Source organism: Ailuropoda melanoleuca, chromosome 10 (assembly GCF_002007445.2).
Source record: "Ailuropoda melanoleuca isolate Jingjing chromosome 10, ASM200744v2, whole genome shotgun sequence".
NCBI lineage: Eukaryota > Metazoa > Chordata > Mammalia > Carnivora > Ursidae > Ailuropoda > Ailuropoda melanoleuca.
The window spans coordinates 58,728,464-58,750,660 of NC_048227.1; the positions used below are offsets into that span (position 1 = coordinate 58,728,464).

The 22,197-nt window shown below is 38.5% G+C and overlaps 1 protein-coding gene across 3 annotated transcripts in view; it reads left to right on the forward strand.

Moving 5' to 3' along the window:
• ARMC2 (armadillo repeat containing 2) overlaps nt 1–22,197 on the forward strand; it is a 100,369-nt gene that overhangs the window by 50,781 nt on the left and 27,391 nt on the right. For all 3 annotated transcript variants that reach the window (XM_034668953.1, XM_034668954.1, XM_034668955.1), the window contains 4 exons: nt 798–900; nt 2,172–2,395; nt 14,578–14,723; nt 18,753–18,852. In XM_034668953.1, coding sequence (XP_034524844.1) covers nt 798–900; nt 2,172–2,395; nt 14,578–14,723; nt 18,753–18,852 — 573 coding nt within the window. The remainder of the gene's footprint in view (nt 1–797; nt 901–2,171; nt 2,396–14,577; nt 14,724–18,752; nt 18,853–22,197) is intronic.

The following is a 22,197-nucleotide window of genomic DNA, read 5'->3' on the forward strand; positions in this document are numbered from 1 at the left end:
ATGAATGGTATTGTTCTATAGTTTATTATTAAATTATCCCCTAATATTGGACACTTAGGATATTTTTAATTTTTACTACTTTAGATAAATACATAGTGAATTGAACTATTTGATGAAGTTAGTCCCCCTCTACTGTGCTTTTTTTTTAAAGTATACTTCCTTATTGCCCCTATGTTTAATTTACTTAAGTATTTTTGTATGATTTAGAAGGTAATTTAAAATTTTGAACATTATTTGCTATTATCTCAAAGCATTCCAGATATAGCCTGAAAAATAAATATATATGTATTATCTAATAAAAAATTATTCCTTTTTTGCTTTCTTTTATACAAATAATAAAGAGAATCATACCTTTCCCCTTTCTTTTCTTTCCTCCACGCCCACTAAGTGTTCTTTTCCAAGTTAGTCTAATCTGAAATTTTGGTATCCGTCTTCCTTTACTGTTCTGTGTTAAAGCAATTACTCCATTTAATGAAACTTACCAACACCCTCCCCTCTTTATTCTCATATCCTCTTTAAAAAGTCACTAATAATCTCACATATAAGGCTGAGACTCTATGAAGTAAGAAATAAATTCTTGTCAGTGAAGTGTGCGTACCCTAAAGATATTTATACTGTATTTACAATAAGTAGGTTAATGAAATACTGTAGTTGGCAAATATGGAGCCTAACCTTAGAATTGTTCTTTGTGTTTTAAAAATACCCTTGCAGCACTTTTAAAATAGATGTTTGTGTTAAAAAACGATGGTGCATCTTTCTTTCCCTCTGCAATAAAAACGTGCTTTCTTTCTCGGCAGCTTAAAGTGAGTAGAAAGAATCTTCTTAATGTCTGCAAACTTATATTTAAAATTAGCAGGAGTGAGAAGAATGACTCTCTGATTGAAAATGACAGCATTCTGGGTGAGTATCATTCAGTGCTACCACTGAGCAAATGTTGCCCTTGAGTATGAGTGAGAAGTTAGGGGAGCAAAGTTATCATTAATGGTAGCTAGAATATTTTATTTTCTCGTCATATCCAGAAGTTATGTGATGCCTAGCTTTGCTCTGTCCTTCTCTGTGTTTTCCACGTTCTGTTTAACGTGTCCTTTGGAGCTGAGCAGGATAGCTGGCTGTTTGTTTTAAATGCCTGTAGTAACATCATGTGACTTTATCAAGCGTTCCCTACTTAAAAATTCATTTCCTGGTCTCGGATTGATTATCAGACAAAATACATTTAATGGTATTTGACATAATTGAAATTTTGGGGCTTTTGATGTAGTAGGAATGACTCAAACTTGGAAGACAAACTGGAAGACAGCTGATGTAGACATTTGACATCAAAGTGTGTCAAATGTGTTTCAGATATGTATGTAGAGAAATTTGATTACACTCTACCTTCCTAGCTAATACCGTTTAAGTCTTGATACACCCTTAAATAATTAAGATGCTTAGTTACCTTTATAGAAATCTTTTATGAATTTGCATTGCTGATCTAAGGCAAGGCCACAACATGGACAACGCCCCGAGTTCTTTTATTGTGACCTAGGATAAATGATTTCTTTTTTTTCCGGCCCCAGCAGTCAGGGACAAAGAAAGATTCTGACAAATGATCACACTGACATTAATAAAATTACATGTGAAAGAGGCATAATTAACCTTATCAGAATTGCCTGGGTTACCCCTAAAATCTAGTAGTTATATGCTATTCAGATGGACGTTCTTGAGTTGTCTCTGGAAACAGTGGATGTTATCTTTAAAGTATCCCTTTCTGTGGTGATTGAGATTTCTTAAAAGACCCTGGTTGTCTATACAGCAACCAGTATACTCTCAAAAGTTTGTTGAAATTTAACTCTTAAATTGTCTCAACTATCAATTATTCTATAACTCAACATTTTTGTAACTAAAAATAAATGTCGGTGAATATTAGTTAAGAGTCAAGAAATGGCATTTTAATTAAAAGAACATGTTCTTATTTATATATTAATAATCCCATCCTTTTACTGTCATTATTATTACAGAGATTTGTCTTAGCTACAAATAAGCTTACCTCTTTATACCACATGAGTAACACTTAACAAGCATTTGAATGCAGTACTAACATTTTACAAATTGTATTTGATGTTCACATACAAGTGCTTTAAAATGTCTCTCTTCAGTTGTTACACATTTGTAATAACTCATCTTTTTGACAGAATCATTACTGGGGGTCCTGAGAAGCGAAGATCTGCAAACTAACCTTGAAGCTTTTCTATACTGTATGGGGGCTATCAAATTCATTTCTGGAAATCCACGATTTCTCGATGAAATGATCAGTAAAGATGCTGTGGAAATACTGATGAACTTGATAAAGCAAATAAATGAGAACACCAAGAAATGTGGTACCTGTTTGCCTAACTCAGGCCACTTACTTGTCCAAGTAAGTATTGTACTTGAAAAGGTTATATGTGTAAAATTAGTTTTCACGTTCCCCAGTACCAGTTACCTGCCAGGTGGGTGTTAACAGGTAGCAAGAGGGCTGTTATCTACAGCCAGGTGGGGATACCTGGCATTGGGGATCAAGAGAAGCAGCCACTGCCCCACACACAGCCAGTGTGTATCCATTTCCCCTGGAAAGGCTGGTCCGTGACTATTCATGCAGCATCTCTCTACACAGCTTTGACCTCCATTTCTGCTACTCGGCAGGGAAAGCAGGCCTAGGAGAATAAAACGGTAGCATCTCTCTGCAAAACAATTGCATTCTATAATCAGAATTTTAACAGGCAGAGTTTTAATCTTTCGAGTTTCAAAGACTGGATATTGTTCATGAGGACGGGTAGCTAATGTCATGAATCTTGCATCTGCCATAAAAAGCGAAAGTTAATGATATTGAGTGGACAATTGTTGCGGGGTGTGTGGATGACCTTCAGGCCTGAGACTACAGGAATGAAGGTAGCAAAACTAGATACATTTAATAGGACCAGATGCAAGATGAAAAAAATTCGTTACGTGTCAGTTTTATTATTTCTTTTGTGGCAGATTAAATTTCATAGTTAAATTATTTTCACTGGAGCTGCTTCAGCTCTCATATTCATTTTTAGATGAGATTTTACTTTTTAATAGCATTTGTATATCAGATAATAGCATTTTTGATGTAATAATTCATGAGATTTGAAATGTGCTTGTCAATTAATGAGGATTGATTGAGCACTCAGAGTGCTTGGGGCCTTTGGGAAAGTGTGTTAAAAATTAGATTTAAACCCTGCCTTAAAGATGCTTAAAGTGTTTATGATGATCATTAATTTTGGACTTTGCGGTCTGTCTCCATTTTGAAAAAAGATTGTGAAAACCCCTTTTAGTTGTGAGTGATTCAAAATTCTACTGCATGTGCCATCTTTTGTCTAGGAAGACTTAGAAACCTTATTTTCATGCTGCCAGTGTTAGTGAGTTATTCAAAATTTTTCCTGAATGAAAATCATTATTTTGGTTATATAATTATTATATTTCCTTATTAAAATGCAAAAAAGTATAAGGAAGAATGTAAACTCACCTGAAATATTTTTACCTTGAGATAGCACACCTCTAACATTTTAGTAACCATTCTTCCATTGCCTTTTCATGCAAATATATACTTACACATGCATAATTTTATATAATTCTTGCTTTTTATCACAGTCTGTCTCATTTTTAATAGTTGTTTTTGCTTATTTTCCATTACTCTCTTCCATCCTCATTTCTCCTGTTCCAACCAGGTAGCCAACATCGTTAAACACTGATGTGCTCAGCACGTTTTAATGCAATCATAGGTTTTCAAAGATGGGATATTCTATGCCCTTCTGTGTTCTCATGTAACAATACATAGTAAGAACCCCTTGTAGATTTATTTTACATCTTTTTATGACTGCATAATATTCCGTGGTAAGGATATACCTCAAATTCTGAACTGTTTTCCTATCGGGGTGTTCACTCTTTTTAATTTTTATGCAACAGATTCTAAATTCTTGTCTGATTAAAAAATCTCTTTCCAACCCATTTATATACATATATAAAAACATATATAATATAATATATTACAATATATAATAAAATACATATATAATTAAAATATATACAAATTTACTTATATATTTATTTATTTTTATATTTATATCTATTTATATATTTACAATAAAATATATAACATATAGAAGTAAGGTCAGTTGGTATAAAGGAACATTACTATTGTGACCCAAAATATACCCAGTGCAGAACTAGGACCTCTGGTATAGCAGTAAGTACGGTCCTACTCCCTGCGTTCCTCCCTTCCTTCCCTTCCCCCCCATTCAACATCCTTAGGTGCAAACTGACTCACTAGGTTAGATGCCCTTTTCCTTCGCTGACATCCTTGCACCCCGCCAGGTGGTGTTGCTACGGTTATTAGCTTGGAGGAGGACTGTAATAGAGCGAAAGGAATGAGATCCAGGAATGGGTGTGGGAGAAAAGATCCTCCACAGCATCTGGGCTAACGCTCCTTGCAGGAAAAGTACTGAAGTGTTGAGATTTTGAAGTTTTTCTTTATGGTGTTTCTTATATATATAGACATATCCATGTATGTTTCTGTTTATCACTGTGGGGCCGAAATCAAGAGCCATTGATTTCACGGTGTTGTCGGAGGGGCTGCTCTGTGCCAGGTGTGTTCTGGGTGGTGGGGAAGATAGTGAAGGACAAGACAGCTGCCAGTAGGGGCCTACTTTTTGGAGCTTCCTGTGTCCAGATAATAGTTTTCTGAAGCCTTATTCTTCTACAAAATTGCGACATTTCTGCACATGCAGTGCCACCTTCAGTTCTGCCAATCAGATGCTTAACAACATTTTAAGAGGATGAGCGTTGCTGCTCCGAGGATCTGAGGGCCACCACCTGTGCACCGAGTGGAAGTATTAATACTCCCAGCCTGGAGATATGACTTGGTCTGTAACATTGCAGGAGTAAAGAAAGTTTAACGGTGCACATTTACTGAATTCTAGAATCCTAGAACTTCAGGAGAGCTCCCTAGAACTTGGAAAAAGAGAAAGGCCAGGGAAAAGTCAAGGCCCCCTCCATGCCAGTAGTTCATTGCATCACCCAACGAGGTGACCGAAGAAGTAGGGATTTGTCAGTGTCAATCTGGAATGGATTATCAGGAGGTGTTAGGGTCCATCTCTGACTTCTAAGGCTAACATATGGGAAGGCTTAACACAGGAAAACTGCTGGAGTCGACTCCATCAGAAAAGTCTGTTGTGGTTTCCTTCGTGCCTCCTTCCTGGGGAATGGAGAAGAGCCTTCTGTGTAAGCCATCATCACAACCAAGCCCTGATTCCCCTGGTTCTCTCCCCTGTGTTTCGAGAACAGGGTGCAGAAAGCTGCTTTGCTGTCATTGAAGAAAATCTCAAGGCATCCCATGTGTAGTTAGGTAATTTATAGGTATATAATGTAACCGTTGAAACCCAGATCGTCTTGAACATTCCTCTTTTTTATTCCTTTGTATTTCCAACCTTTCTTCTTTACAGCCTGACTCATTTGATTTTGAGTTCAATCCATAGAGAAGTATATTCTTTACCTGCTTCAGATATGTTTTTGAAGTTAGACTGTTTTGCAGCACCAGGATCCCATGGTTTGCTTCCCTCCCCACCTCTCATGCCGGGCTCACTTCTCGAGGTCTGCAAGTGTCACCCCAGAGGGCCCCTCAAATCCTAATCTTTCCCCCTCCTTTGCTCAGTACATCTCCCGTGTCATCTGCTTCCGTTTTCTAAGAGGAAATTTCTCAGTAATGTCAGTCCTCCTGGCCCTTGTCACTCCCCACTCCATTCCTTCACCGTGACTTGAGTTTGGGGAAAAGGAAAGTGAATTAACACTAGGTTAGGTGAATTAAACATTATGAGCCTGGATGGTTCAGAAAATGATACTATTACCATGAGAAATTAGAGAGTTCTACAAGGAACTGATCTGGTGAGAGTAGGAAATTACTAGTCTTCACTGAAAACTTTAAGGTACCAGCAGAATAGCCAAGTGGGCTATTTAACAGAAAAAGGAAAGCTAAGAAAACAGAATTAGGGTCATCTGCATGGAGGTGATAGCTGAAGTGAAGAAAGACGAGGAAGTTACTGAAGGAGAGAGTATAGAAAGATTATAGAGGAGGGCTGAGAACAGTTTCTATAAAATGGCCAAATTTGTTAAATGGGAAAAAAAAAAAAAAGCGGCCGGAAAACTAAGAAAGATCAACATACAGGAGAGTAGAGATCTTAGAAGCATGGATTGGGTTGGTCAGCTTTGGTAAATGCTGTGGTGAGCGCCCACGGGAAGAGGACTTGTGCTCCTTTGTACGGAGAAGTTTGAGTAGGCGGGCGGGATGGAATCATGTTGCTAGCAGTCCATGCTCTCTTTGAAGCTTGCATGAGTTTTTTTTATCTCTGTATTTTTTAATTAAAAGGTGTTTTGATATAGTTGATTTTTAAAAAGCATTTCCAAGGCCCAGAGTAAACTCCCTGCTTTGACCGATCTGAGTTCAGCACTGTATTCTGTTCTGGCTCTTCCCCTACCACATCTGCAAGAGCCTGATGGTCCATTTGGCTTTGTATTCGGTGCTGGGACAGGGCTCTCTAGTGAAGAAGGCAAAAGCCTGAGCTGGCCTTTCAGCTCTGACCCCAGCAGTGCTTCTCAGTCTCTGAGCCTTCCTTTCCTCATCTTTAAAGGACCAGCTTAGGGGCGCTTGGGTGGCTCCGTCCGTTGAGCTGATTGGTTTCAGCTCAGATCATGATCTCAAGGTCACAAGATGGAGCCCCAAGTTGGGTTCTGTGCTCAGTTTGGAGTCAGCTTGAGATTCTCTCCCTCTCCCTGTGCCCTTCCCCTGGCTTGTGCATGTTCTCTCTCTCTCCCTCATAAATAAATAAATCCATAAAACCTCTTAAAAAAAATAAAGGGCCATCTTAATGGGTCATTGGGAAAATTAGCCGATCTATGAAAACACTATAGAATAGGACATGACACATAGCTGGTACATCGTTGGCACTCAGCAGAAATTTATTAAACAAAGTAAGGTCAGAATTACCAAAACCTGAAGCTTCAAAGAGCCATTTCTTCTGCTGAGAAAAAAAATTAATCACAAGAAATTAAGATGGCAGAGTTAGAGGTGGATTTCAAATCTTGGATCTTTTTCATTTTTCTGTCTTTGAGAAGCTATGTGGGGAACCATGCTGAATAGAAACTAAAATTGGAAGGGGGTGTTATATCAGCAGCATGGGATTCTGGGTACTTAATGGAGCCCAAGTGTCAGAGCCAACTATTCCCTGCTTCAAGGATCTGGGGGATTTAAGAGATGCCTTTGACTGAGGTCTGGGGATTCAATGAAGCAGTAAGTTACGTTATGTTAGTAATTAACGACTGTACCAACGTGGTTGGGGTCCTTTAAATCTTGCTTTAGTTATATTTTATAGTTTTAAAATGTAGAGATTAATATGTATTTAGGTAGTTAATTATTATGAGTATGCATACTTAAGTAGGAAAGGATGTTAACTCCCTTTCTCTGGCTTACCCTTGCCTATGGGAAGCCTACCTCACAGACCATAAAATTCGAACCAAAGCAATAACTTCCACCCAATGAAACCTTGCTCTGATTATTGGAGGAAATGAATTGCATACCTATGAGAGCAAATATTCCCATGGTTGTATTTCTTAAATTATTTTTTAATATTTCTTAAATTCTTATAATTTTATTGGGGATTTGATAATTAAACAAAAAAATAGGGGTGCCTGGGTAGCTCAGTTGGTTAAGTGTCTGCCTTCAGCTCAGGTCATGATCCTGGAGTCCCAGGATTGAGCATAACATTGGGCTCCCTGCTCAGCAGGGAGTCCACTTCTCCCTCTGCCCCTCACCCTGCTCATGCTCTCTCTCTCTCTCTCTCTGTTTCTCTCTTTCAAAAAAAAATAAATAAAATCTTTTAAAAAATAAACAGAAAAAAATTTTTTATTTTTTTATTTTTATTGTTTTAGAAAAAATATTTTTAAAGCATCTTTTTTGAAGGTTTTGTTTGACTAGGAAGCAGCAAATGAGGTCATTTATTTTCTTATTGTTTTAATTGCATATAATTTCTAATACAGTGAAATGCTCAGATCTTACATGTTAGATGAGTTTTGATAAAAGCATACAGCCAGAAAATTTCTATCACCTCAGAAATTTCCCCCTACCTCTTTCCAGTTAATTCCCACTTTCTTACCTCACAAAGGGAGCCATTTTTCTGATCCCTTTCACCATAGATAAACTCTGCCTGTTCTAGAATTTAATATAAATGGAACATACAGTATGTGTGCTTTTTTATGTCTGGCTTTTCTTTTTTAACTTTTATTTTGAACTAAGTATAGGTTCACAAGATGTTGCAAGAATAGCACAGAGAGGTCCTGTGTCCCCATCATCCAGCTTCTCCCAATGGTGACATCTTACATAACTACAGACATTATTGAAACCAGCAAATTGTACAATTAGAGTACTGGTTCTGGCTCATGTTGCTTACAGTATATTGCTTTGGAGATGGGACGCAACTTTTTGGGTCACAATCTTTGGTATTGGTTATTAGGCTTGCTAATTCTGTAGTGATGTATTTGTTAGTGGGAAGGGGACCACTATTCACTACTTAGGAGGCTTCTTTTCTATGAGGAATAGCAGTGCTATAACTAGTAACTCACTCACCCAACTGGCATGAGAGAGTAGGTAGGCAGAGCTCCGGCCCTTCCTCTCCACTTCCCCTCCCTTTCTTGGGAAGGACCTATGAACAGGTAACCTGTGTTCACCTCAGACTCTCCAAGGATGGCATATCTAAAGACTTGGGGAGGCTCGGAGACTCCAGACATGTAATGTAATGCCTTGGGTTTTGAGCCCGGAAATAAGAGCAAAACTAAGGCCGATGGGGAGGGGGAGAAGATGATCACCATGGTTGAAAGCTGTACTTTATAGCTGAGGCAGGCAGGCATTCTGATCCTGAACCCCTGCCTTAGACCTGCTCACCTCATCACAAGCGGCACCTGCCCAGGAGGAGCAGAGGGGAGCACCTTGTGCTGCCCAGGCAGGAAGTGAGGGACGGAGAGTGGCCAGGAGGATCATGCTGAAGAATAGCTCTTCACAAGCAACATCAAGCGTGGGAAATAGATACTCCTGTGCCTATCGTTTACGGGGAGAGACATTGGCTTCTTAATTGCTGTCCTATCTGCTCAGCCACATCTCTTCGTTGTAGACATATTAGTTGTGGCAATAAAGAAATGTCACTAACTTTAACATGTAATCAGGGAAAATCGGAGTTATTACTTGGTAGCTCTTGGTATTGCATTATCTTTCTCAGACTCATTTTCCTCATTTTACTGCATTGACCTACTACGTAGTTTATATGACATTCGGAATTTCAGGTCTGCTGACACGGGGACTAGCCCCCACTAGCCGAGTCAGCTACCTGCTTATTTTACCTAGGCAGCTGACATAGAGGCAGTAACTGGAGAGTAGCGAACACAAGCAAGTGTTAAATAGAGTCTCAGAATAGGGCCCTGGGGTTTTGAGGAGGACAGAACCATTTCCCTGCTGAAGGAGGACGCCCACGGTAGGAATGTGCCAAATGGGCTCCATAGCCAGGCACCAAGCATTATCAAGGATATGAATTAATATTACTTTCATATGCATCAATCTGAACTCCAATAAAATGCTTAGGCATTTGGGGTGCTAGCGGTTTCATGGGTACGGTGGCATCTTGTCATTGATTTCTCTTGTCTCAGCCAGAACTGTATGAACCATATATGAGACAATCCGAAACTCCTCTGGTTACCACAGAGGCTCTGGTTTTGGCATATATGTGGTTGCATTTGGGCACACATCCAGAATATGAATGTGCTTTTATTAATAGAGGGAGATGGTTTTGCTGAGGTTGGAAAATGGTGTGGCTTTGGTTCTTAAATCACTTGACACTGTTTGCGGTCTCTGGCGGCCGTGTGTATTCTTTCACATCATTGGCGGGAAGTGAACCGTTTTGCAGTTGGCAGTTAAGTGGAGATAAAGCTCGAGGGATTTTGGTTATGGATATCCCAGATGATTGAGAAATAAAGTGAATGCTTTCAGAGACAGCCAAGTGCAGAGGGGGAGACAACAGGCAAGGAGCTGGAGCTTAGGATGCCCACCTACCTGGGGGCTGATGGACTTTCTGAGCCCGGTTTCCTCATCTGAAAAGTGGGGCTGGTAATACCCTTCCTGTCTGCCTCATGGGGCTGGTTTAGGGAGCCAATGAGATCAAGTTTACAGGGTAGTTTATAAACCATAAAGTAAGCTGCTCAAATTCTTTCCATAATCACGTTCTATGTATAAAAATAAATAAAACTGAATCCTCAGGCTGATTTTGGTAGAGGAAACATAATAACTTTCAGACTATTAATGGTGTGGTTTTTAATTGCCTTATGTTCCAGAGGTTTCTTTGAAAGCTGGCTTTTTGAAATTGGGAAAATGTTTCTCCAAGGAACAATATTGTGATTGATGGCGAAGTTCCCAGGCTAGCCAAAAAAGACTGCTTAACTTCTGACGCACTGAAACAGGAGTTCTGTGGTGGGCTGTGAGCTCCAAGCCCTTGTGCTCTGGGGCAGCTCTGGTGGCTGAATGCCTTCTAGGGCAGAAGCTGGTGGGATCCCTGGGGACTGAGGATTCTGATGGAGGAAAAGTGCAAAGGGAAGAGAGAGGGCCATCCACTCTGGAAATGAGCAGTGTGTGGAGGCTGAAGTCAACCAACCAGCCTTCCCCACGTTGCGCCCACCCCGCCCTGCATGTACCCCCCTGCAGTAGAGGCTGCAGAAACAGGGCCCCCAGCTGCTGGGCCTGTGTCATCATTCTTAAATCCCGTGATATCAATCAGGAGGACCTCCAATTTTAAGACAATGATTTCTTGCGTTTGCTAAGGTTTTTCAATTAGTAGTTGAAAATGTAATTGGAAATCGATAACTAAATGCCTATAATCAATTTGAAAAAAAAAAAAACCCAGATGCTTTTGAATTCTAATTTGGCTATACTAAAATGCTGTTTATAAATTATAAAAGACTTTATGAATTATCTAATCACTTCTCAACATCATTTTTCCCTTTCCAATGTGTCTCCCGGTGTCGACAACACAGTGAGAACTTTCAACGCTAGAGAGGACAGCTTTGCCAAACTCATCAGGCATTTTGCTAGGAGATTCTAATTGAGGGTGGGGCCCAGGACCTCTTATGATCAAGGAATCTGGGGACGCAGAGAGAAGAAGTTGCTTCAGAAATAAATGAGCACCATCAAGTTGTAGGGTGTAGCTCAGTCCGTTTTCAGAAGATGAGTAACCAGAATCACACCAGAACATTTCTTTCTTGGCTTATACCGAGAATGCAGGGTGATGCCTCAGACATCATCTAACAACTGCTAAGAAGCAAGGACACTTAAATTCTTATAAATTGTCTTTGTAGATGATCAAGTCCATATTCTTCTCCTTTCTCTTCTTCCCCCTGCTTGCCTCGCTGCCCCATGCGGTTGTGCGTCAGGAGATGGGAAGAAAAAGAATCGAAACATGTTTTCCTGTTTGCTCTTTCTTGGTGAGATGACGTGTGGGAACTGCTCCAGTGAGCCCTCTGGAAGCTCAACAGGCATCGATGTAATCATCTAACTTGCACTTCTTTTTCTGTCCTAGAGGATTTGAGATGGCTTAAAAGATTATAGACAGTAAAACAGAAAAGTACATAACTAAGCAGAGTTAGGAACAATATAAATTGGAATGGAAAGTTAAGAGCCCGGTACACTTCTGCAAGCTTAAACTTGGAATTTGGTGAACTCCTGCTCTGGGGGCAGGCCCAATGGGTGGGCTTTCCTGGGGGGAGGGCAGGAAAATGAATTAGTGATTTCCGCAAATATATCTCTGTTAAAAGCAGGAGCCAGGCTGAAAGTTAAGTGGGTTGACTAGAAATTCGCCTTTACTGTTACCGCAGTATTTAACTAGACTCTCCTCCCACCGATCTTTACACAGTTTTCCCAGAAACAGCCCCTTGTCTGTGCTTGGCAGTCAGCTGCACCCCCACCCCCGCACTGAGATTCACGGCTCTCTGCCAGCCCCTCAAAATGGGGAGCCTGCACTGCTGCCTCTGCCTGGTGACCTCCCCCTGACCCTCAGCCCTCAGGGCTTTAGGCTGGGTTTACCACCAGGCCTCTGCTAATCCCCTGCACTTTCTTGCCAGAGGCTTCTTAAAGGGGAAAGTCTTCCTTTTCTGCTCCTTTGTCCCTTCATCTCCTTGTCCTCATCTTTTTCTTCTTCTTCGTTTTTATTTTATTTTTTTTTTAAGATTTTATTTATTTATTTGAGAGAGAGAACACAAGCAGGGGAGGGGGCAGAGGCAGAGGGAGAAGCAGGCTCTCCACTGAGCAGGGAGCCTGATGCAAGGCTCCATCCCAGGACCCTGGGATCACGACCTAAGCCGAAGGTAGGCGCTTCACCAACTGAGCCACCCAGGCGCCCTTGTTTTAACTTTTTCTAATGAGATGAGAAAAATGGTTACGAGAAAGGAACAAACTGAGTTCGAAGCAAGAAAATAAAAGCTTCCTAAGAACACTACCATCCCTTTTGGTGACAGCGTCCCTTGCCAGAGGTTGGATGTGGGGAGCAAGAGGACAGCTGTAGATCGAGGTACCCAATCCGTGAAGGCTTGGGCACCGGGGAAGAGGATGGGTTTCTCTGTCGGTGATGGTTAGAATGTGTATTCCACAGCCTCCGGCTGCCTGACTTCAAGTCAGGATTCACACGGGCGTCTGGGCTCTTTGGACTCCCAAGTGGGAACGCTTGTGAGTCATCCCTTGGATTGATGGAATCCAGCAGCGCTTGAGTGCCTGGGCTGTCTCTAGAGAAGGAGAACAGGTAGAGCCAGGGTCAGATGATGAGAATTTTCCATTTTATGGTTGTGACAGCCTGGAACGCCTAAAATGATGTATTAGCCCTCACAAAGAACCATTCCTTAGTTTCGGAGACTATGTTGCAGATTCCACGGTGAAGTGCAATGCTCAAGTGCTTAGTCTCCCCTTCCGATGTTTTGGATGCTGAAGCTTTCAGGGAATAATTTATACGGAATTGCTGTGTAATTGAAATTGATTTCAAAAGACTTGAACACATTTACTTGAAGCATTATTTTTATTTTCTCTGCTTTCAAGGTAGTTAGTTATATTTTTGTTGCTGTTGTGACAAAAGAAAACTAATCAAAGATACATATCTTAATAATTGTTTTTAAAGTTTATTAACTATGGCTATAATGAAGCTTTATATTTACATAATGCTTTATTCATAGTGCACACAAACATTGTTCCATGTTTCCATTTGACACACACAACCACCCCAGGCAGTGAGCAGGGATGGTAACTGCTTTTCACGCATGAGAAAGTGGGGAAGTTGAACAATGAGTGGGTGCCTCAGTCACAGAACTAGAAGGAAATTTGGTACTTGCATCTTCATCATTTGACTCGAAGGCCAGTGATCTCTGTTCTGCGTTTTGGGTGCGAAGTCCCACAACAAACGCGGAGATGGGAGCCAAGATGTTTGAGCTCCTGTTAGGTGATAGGGGTGACCTTTCACGCATCTCATCTCGTTGAACCCTCACAACTTTTTGGCAGCTATCACCATCCCCACTTTACCGATGAGAAAAATGTTCCCTGGGAGGTTCACTTGCTAACCAAAGCTAGTGAGTGGTGGGCTGGGGTTTGACCAGGTGTCCAACTCCTGAGCTGACTCTTCTTCACCAAGGGCCTGTCTTGTCCTGTTCCATGAGGAAAGATCACACTGCGTATCGAAAGTACTAGAGAACGATGGCATTAGTTTTACTAAATTTTACGTTTAGTAAATTGGATTTATGAAATTGTTCTCTTCTCCACTTTTTATTTTTATTTTTTTTACAGATTTGTTTACTTATTTTAGAGAGAGAGAGCAGGGGAGACTGTCTAGCAGACTCCCCAATGAGCTGAGCATGGAGCCCCACACGGGCTCAATCTCATGATTCTGAGATCATGACCTGAGCCAAAACCAAGAGGCAAATGCTTAACCAACTGAGCCTTCCAGGCGTCCCATTCTCTTCTCCACTTTTAGACAAAGATATCTTTCCTGAACATTTTTTACAAAATAAGGCAAATTTGCAAGAAATCAATACTTGCCTCTTGGAAAAGAATGGAACGAACAGTCTCAAATATCCTTTGGCCACTGCATTATTTGACTCTACTCTTAAAACTATGGAAGGAGAGGTTTCTAATCTGTGGAACTAATGTGGCATGTCACAGGGTGAAGTGACAGTCTTATGAGGGTCAGCTAACAAACCCAGATGATGATTTATTTAACCCTAGGGTTTTGGTATACTAATTGCTTATTGACATGAATTTCTCATTCTTTACCTTTGAACCAAAGTAGGCTTTCTTTGTATTCATTTATCTTTTTCATTTCATGCTATTTGTCCTTAAGCCCATGTTGTCTAGTAGGAGACATCTAACAGGGACTTGGTTTTGCTACTGATTTAATGAAGGATGAATTGTGCGGTACAGCTTGGCGTGACTGTATTTTCCAATTAAAAAACAATGGCGCAAACACGCTTTTATCCTAGATGACTGCTACACTGAGAAACTTGGTTGATTCGCCACTAGCAAGGAGTAAGATGCTGAGCCTCAGTGCCCTTCCCCAGCTCTGCATGGTGATGGGACAGTACGTGGCTGACAAAGACATCTGCACCAACATTGCCAGAATATTCAGGTAGGTGGACTGGGAAACAAAGTAACCTTACACAAATGCTAAGCCTTAAATTTTGGGTTATCGTTGATATTTGTGTGTGTGTGACTGGCAAGGAATCCTGTTTTTGCTTTTTACTTCCCCTAGCTGAAAAAGCATATCTCGTGGCCCAATTTCAAAATAAATGATGTAAACGAATGACCCCATTTCCTCTGTATTCCTAATATGATTCTAAACTCATCCATTGTAAGTCACCTTAGTTCTTTGGTGAGTTGTGAGTTATCCTAGGGTTTTTACAGAATAAACAAAAATTCCTCGTAGCTTATCGGAGATAAAGAACTGTGTCACAAAACAGAATAAACTTTCTGGTATAGTTGGAAACCGTACTTGAGGATTATAACTCAAAAAGGGGAGCGTTGCTTAGAAAGTCTGATCTAACCTGATTTGTAATAGAAGGCTACTTTATTTCAGTTGTGTGACTGAACTGTGGCTCACATATTCGCTCGTCATGTTTATTACACTTCACTCCAGACGTGAGGACCATCTGAATCCAGGTTGCTGCAAAGCAAGATGTTCAATTTCAGACCTGTCTTTAAATTATGCGTTTATATTTCCTCTCTCATTGCTCTTTGCCAGTGTTTTTACATAATTATTCTTCTCAAGAGACCTGGTCCTTTCTTAAACTTCACTGTAGTTGTTTAACAAAACAGAACATTTTCTGAAGACCAAATTGGTAATGGACCCCAGGATGAGGATGGGAGTCCAGATCTGATTTTTTCAGCAGGGTACTTTCCTGTCCGGCCTCTTCATTCTGGGTACTTATTGCTCCCATTCTGAAGCACTATAAAATCATTCATTTTGTTTTTGTATCTGGTGGCATGTAGGGATCCAATTTAATTTTTTTCCCATGTGGATCGTCAGTTGTCCCAGCACCTTTTATTGAATAGGGCCATTTTTCCCCTCACCGATTCTAAGTGCCTGCTTAGTCAAACACAAGATTCCATATACTTGTAGGTCTGTTTCTGGGCATCCTGGTCTATTCTCAGATCGATATCACACTGTTTTTACCGTTAGAGATTAGTCTTGCTATAAGATAAGATGGATCCTTCAGCCCTTTTCTCCTTTAAGATCCAAATTCTTCCCTCTTTCTCAAGAATTGGAGAATCAGCTAAGGATTCTTGGTAGGAACTTTAGCGTTTTTCATGGAATAACACTGAGTATATAGAGCAATTGGGAAGCAAGTTGGGAGAACTGACACCTTTATGATACTGAGTCTTCCATCGATAAACATTCATGACATTTTCTTTAATGTCTTCCCATAAAATTTTATAATTTTCTCCAAAAAGATTTTGCATGTCTTTTGTTAGATTTATTCCTTCATGGCTTTTGCTGCAACTATGAATGCAATCTTTAAATATATTTTTAAGGGGATTAAGAGGTACAAACTTGTATTTGTAAAATAAATAAGTTGCAGGGGAAAAAAGTACAGCATAGGGAATATAGTCAGTAATATTGTAATAACTTTGTATGGTGGCAGATGACGACTACACTTACCATGGTGAACATGTTATAATGTATAGAATTGTCGAATCTGTATGTCGTACACCTGAAAGTAATGTAGTAGCACATGCCGACTATAAAATATGTGTATAAAATACTTCCTAATAGGTTGTTGCTGGTTTATATAAACAGTATTGATGTTTGCTTATTAATCTTTATCCAGGAATCTTGATGAAATTTAGGTCTAACTGTTAGTCTGTAGATTCTCTTGGATTTTCTATGCAATTTGTCTGCAAAGAATAATTTGGGGTTTTTTTCCCCCAATTATTACAAGTCTTCTGCTGTCCCCACCTCTTCCTTGCCGCATCGCTCAGGATGTCCCATACGAAGTTGTAAGAGTGTTGGACCTGCTGCCTTTCCCCTGACTCTAAAGGAAATATTTTTGTGGTTTTACCAATTAAAAATAGTATTTATTGTAGGTTTTGTATAATCCTTCAGAAGGTTAAGGAAGAATTTTCTCACACTAATGGATGTTTACTTTTCTTGAATGCTTGCCCTGAATCTATTTTGATTATGTGGATTTTTAAAAATTCATTAATACACTAGATCGCAGATTAATAGATTTTCTCAGGTTAAATCACTATATATTGCTCAGTTTAATTAACTAATATTTTGGTTAGGATTTTTCATCTGTGAATTAGATTAACGTGTACTTTTCCTTTCTCATATTGTCCTGTCTGGTTTTAGTGTTAAGTCTATACTGGTCTCATAATATGAGTTAGGAAATATTCCCGCTTTTTCTCTTTTCTAGAAGAGTTTGTGAAAATTAAACTTACCTGTTTCTTGAAAAAATTTGTAGAACTTCCTTGAGAAGCTATTTTATCCTGGTGTGTGTGTCTGCACCCATTAACGTGTGACTATCACTGACTACTGATTCACTTTCTATGGTTGTATATCCAGCCATATTTCCTATTTGTACTTGGGTTAGTTTCTGAAAGTTATGTTTTTTATAGGAATCTGCCCATTTTATCTAAGTTTTCAAACAATATAAAGTCATTCCAAAATATTCTCTTATTATCCTTTAAATCTCTGTTGCATTTCAAACCATGTCCCCTTTTATTATTTTACTAATAATATTTACTAATATTATTTAACAAATACTTACATGGTGACTACTATGTGCCGGGCACTGTTCTGAACACTTTCCAAATATGAATTCATTTATTCCTTATAACAACTTTAAAAGGTGAGTACTGTCATTATTGTCTTCATTTTATGTATAAAGAAACTGAATCATGGAGAAGCTCAGTACTGTTCTTAGTATCATACAGTTGGAATTCAAACCAGGTGGTCTGGCTCTGGAATCCATACATTTAATTTAACCACTATGTCACACTGCCTCTGCCTCGTTGATATTGATTTTCACTCCTTATTTTAATTGCTTATGATGTTTCTCCTTTTTTCTCAATCAGTCTCGCCAATGGTTTGCCAATTTTATTAGTTTTTGCAAAGAACCAGCAGATTTATTGATCCATTCCATTGTAGGTTTGTTTTCTCTTATATTCCTTCTCTTCTTATCTGTATTAACCCTTTTCTTCTACTATCTTTGGATATATTATATTTTTCTCCTGTTTTAGTTAGAAATTCAATTCCTTTTTAAAAATCCTTCTGAAGACTATAAATTTTCCTTTAAATGGTGCTTTAGCTGTATCCCACAAATTTTTGATTTGTGGTATTTTTAGTTACTCAGGTCTCAGTATTTTATTTTTAAACTTTTATGTTTCTTTGACCCATAAGTTATGTTTTTAAGTTTTCAAAAGTATGTTTTCTAAGATATGCATTCTTACATTGATTTCCTAACTTAATTGTTCTTTGACCAGAGAATGTGAGCTGGAAGACACCAGTTCTCTGAATATTTACTGAGACTTGTTAATGGCCTGGTACCTGGTCAAGTTTCTACAATATTGATGATGTTTTACCTATTAATCTATCACTTAGTGAGAGGTTTATGAACATCTCCCAATTTGATGTAGGTTTGTCAGTACTGCCTTGTGGGTTTTGGTTGGTTGCTTATTTGCATGCCTTCAAAATTTTGCTGTTTTCAAGGCTTTTAGCTTTCAGGTCTAGTTGGCCTGATATTAGTATATCACTACCAGCCTAGTATATTCAAACAGTTTAACATTTGTTTCTGATGGGGTCCCAAGGGATTCAGTGGTTGGTATCCAAACAGAATTTGTATAAATTTCTTAGTTTGTGTTTTCTGAACAATATGGATGGTGTAAATTTACACCATATACGTGTCTTAGAGGCTTCAGGTTTCTCTTTTTCAAAGCCCCCANCCCCCCAACCCTCTGTGCCCCCAGAGTCTAGAGCAGACAGCAAGCCTCCTGTGGCTTCTCTGGACTGGTGTGTGGAGTATTTCTAGAGTCCTTTTCAGGCACTGGCCAACACTTTGAAAGTCTGCATTTAAAATAACCCTATGTGTATTTGAACTTTCTGAGAAAAAAAACAAAACAAAGTTTATTTTTATTTTCCCATTTGGCATTTCTGCAGCAAACTTACTTCTTACCATGACTGCTGTGTAGCCTTGGCCAACTATTCCAGATGTTACGCCTTGTTTTTGAAACTGATAAACAAATACCAGCAGAAACAGGTCAGTGCTTCATGCATTTAATTCTTCAATGTCTTTGCACTGGTGTGTTTGTGTAAGCTCAGGTCAAGGGGCCTTATGTTTTGAATATACCAGTTTCTATCAGAAGCTCCCATTTGTTGTGTTAATGGGCGGCCCCAAGGAGACAGTTCCCCGTTGAGGAGGGAGTAGTTTGAGGCAGAAATGGCTACAATAGGATGGTTGATGTGGTAGGATTGCCAGTTTAGGGAAGAGGGTGGGTGCACACTGTTGTTCCTCCCAGTGATTTATAGACCCTTACATGACAATCCTCTTGGGGTGGGATGGGGGTTATTTCCAGGCCCCACCCAGGCTCGCTGAGTCAGATGGGTTGAGGGGGGCTGGCCATCTGCACGTCAATGAGAACCACGGGGACCTCTGATGCAAAGTAAAGTTTGGGATCCCCATACTGGCTATACTCTAAAGATTCTTCTAGCCCTGAAAGTCTCTAATTCTTTGACACTTGAGTATTTAGAAGATGAAATTCTTCTAAAGTAAGGTAAGTATTAGAAAGAAAATAATTTGGTTTTGATGGATATGGTAAAAGTATATATCTAGCTGTTTAAAAAAAGAAAGTAGTCACAAGTGACTCCACCTTAATAAAATAATAATAGTACACACATTAAGCCTTATTATAAGTTTTTGAATATTCATTAAATGCAGTTTATTTGTATTCAGCTTTATAAATGATTAAAGTAACATCAACTCTTTAGTGAGACATTTTATACATGAACACAATATATATTCATTTCAAATATGGTAAAATTTCAGAATCACATACTAAGTTTAAAACCAAATAATGTATGTGTATACTAAGAACATTTTAATGTAAAGCTTTGTGTTTGTTTATCTTGGCCATCTCAAAACCACCTCAAAATATAATCCCTATTTGCCACAAATAGCATTGAACTTATTTTTACCCAGCCAAATACTTCTGCTGAGAGTGACTAAGTTGGTCAGATTTGATGCTATTATTAGCTAATTTATTAAAAGGTTACTAGTCTCTTTTTGGTTATACAGATGACAGAGAAGTTTCTATGCTCATATTATACCATTACTACATTTTGAAGATGATAAAACCTTGCTTGAAGTGTTAAGTTTTTATTTAGCTTTTAAGCAGTGATTTACAAATATGTACTTGAGTTTCTGATTCTGAGTATTTGGTTACAGATGCTTTCCCCTACATATTTTGTATTTTCTCTAAATTATACCCTTTGAAAGATTTTAAGGTACAAGAATTTGCTATGTCAGGGGAAGAATGGATTTGATTAATCTACCTGAAAGTATTCTTAATCTGCTATTAATTGAAGTGTCCATTAAGCATTTATTAATCTAGATCTTGGTACAATATATTATCTGAACTATAATCTTTGGACAAGTGAATTAATCCGATGAAAAGCTTAGGCACTCCTATTCCTGGTTTTCTTTTGTAAGGAAAAAATTAAATGGTAGAAAAGATACTTTACTATAGCATTAAAAGAATTCTTTTAGATCTTATACCTAAAAAGTTTAGCTATGGATATTATTTTGAAATGTTATTTTATGGACTTTTATTGTAATTTCATTTTGTCATCATTATTCTCTTTTGCTTTGGTGTTTTGATCATGGATGATTTAGATAACTATAACTGGAGAAGACACCCTCGCTTGCACTAGAATTTTCAAATGTGGGTGAAAGAAAACATTTCCGTTTAACAGTTTGATTTCAAGTTATGTCATAACCTGTATTTTTAAAAAGGAAGAAAACCCACCAGTTCAGTACTGACAAATAGTCCTATTGTTTTGTAGCATTACTAGTAGATAGCTGTTTGTTTTTCTGATTATAGCTCGGATGATGGCCATGTTTAGTAAATAGACAAATATCCTGGTATCTTGCCAATATGAGACACTTGAGACGTCAACACAGTTAAGAGTGTGCTTTTTCTCGTTCAAGGGACTAACTGTCTTTAATTAGTATAAAATTTTACCATGCCTCTTGGTGAACTACTTTTCACTTTGGACCAACAGTTATTTGTAAAGCAAAATTGGTGTTTCAAAGCCATATTTTTCTCTGTTGATCCATATGATAATTTTGTGTTCAGAGCTCCTTGCAGACTATATATAGTACATGTTGTTTCCAGAACCATCAAAGAAATGCTTAACTTATGAAATTATTTTTATCATTGTAGTAAAAATCATATTCAGATATATTACATATTTCCTTGCCTTCTTAAAGACACTAAAAATTATTTAACCTCTTCTTGATGCCATAGGTCAATATTACGAGCATTAATTACTGCTCTAGAGGCTATTTGCCCCATCCTGGGAACACAAGTCTGATTCTTTAAATGTCTGTGTCTTCTTTTTGTAGATTTCATTCTTTTTCCTTTCTATTGATTGTTAACTCTGCCTTTGGTAATCTTCACTTACCCTTTGTGATTATTTGCTTACAATTAGGAGGGGAAACGCATAATAAAACTTGTTAAAAGTATCAGCTAAAAAAGTCTTAAATGAAATTGAATATGAATAGACTCTTAGTGAGTGGACCTGAGGGGACTCTTTGATGAATTATCCCTTGTCACTTCTCATCTTGAAGGGCCAATTAATATTACAAGATGTAGCTCTCATGTCCCCTCCTCTGTGAAGACTTTCAAGACCCTCAATTCCTCTCGCATCCGCATATGATTTTAAAGATTTAAGCATAGCCAGTACACCCAGCTAGTATACCCAGAGCTAAGGACCCATGTAAAGTATCCCTATCCTTAACCACTTCACTATAATTGAGAAAAATTATCCAAAACTTAGAAATAAGATGTTGGGCTGGGAGGCTACATGTCCTGACAAAGTCATGCTGCGGAAATGTTTAATAGTCAGGGCTTAATTCTCCTGGAGAATGTATCTTTGTTTAAACTTGCTATTTACTATTTGATTAGAACCCAGGCACTATAAAGTTACACATTAATTTGTAGATTTTTCTCTGGTAGCCAAGATAACCTCAAAAGTTATGGTTTTATGACCCTGTAGGCTATTAGCCAGGTGTGTATCTAACCTAGTAATCTAACATTATTTTTTAATGCTTGTAAACACCCAATTCTTTGATTGTTCTTGGAGCCAACTTAACCATTGTATTGGCTCCCTCATTAATGAGATAAGTAATTTTTTAATGGGTTAATTTTATATCTGTATCACAGTCATGTTGTTAACTCTTCAAAAATTATACTTTGACTCTATGCTGTGTTTTACTTATCCTAAAGAATGAAATGTTATAGTTTTGGACCATCTCTGATTTTTTTCTAGTAAGAAAAATGGATACATAGTTTATATTTTCCTCAAGACCAAAATATTTTAGAAG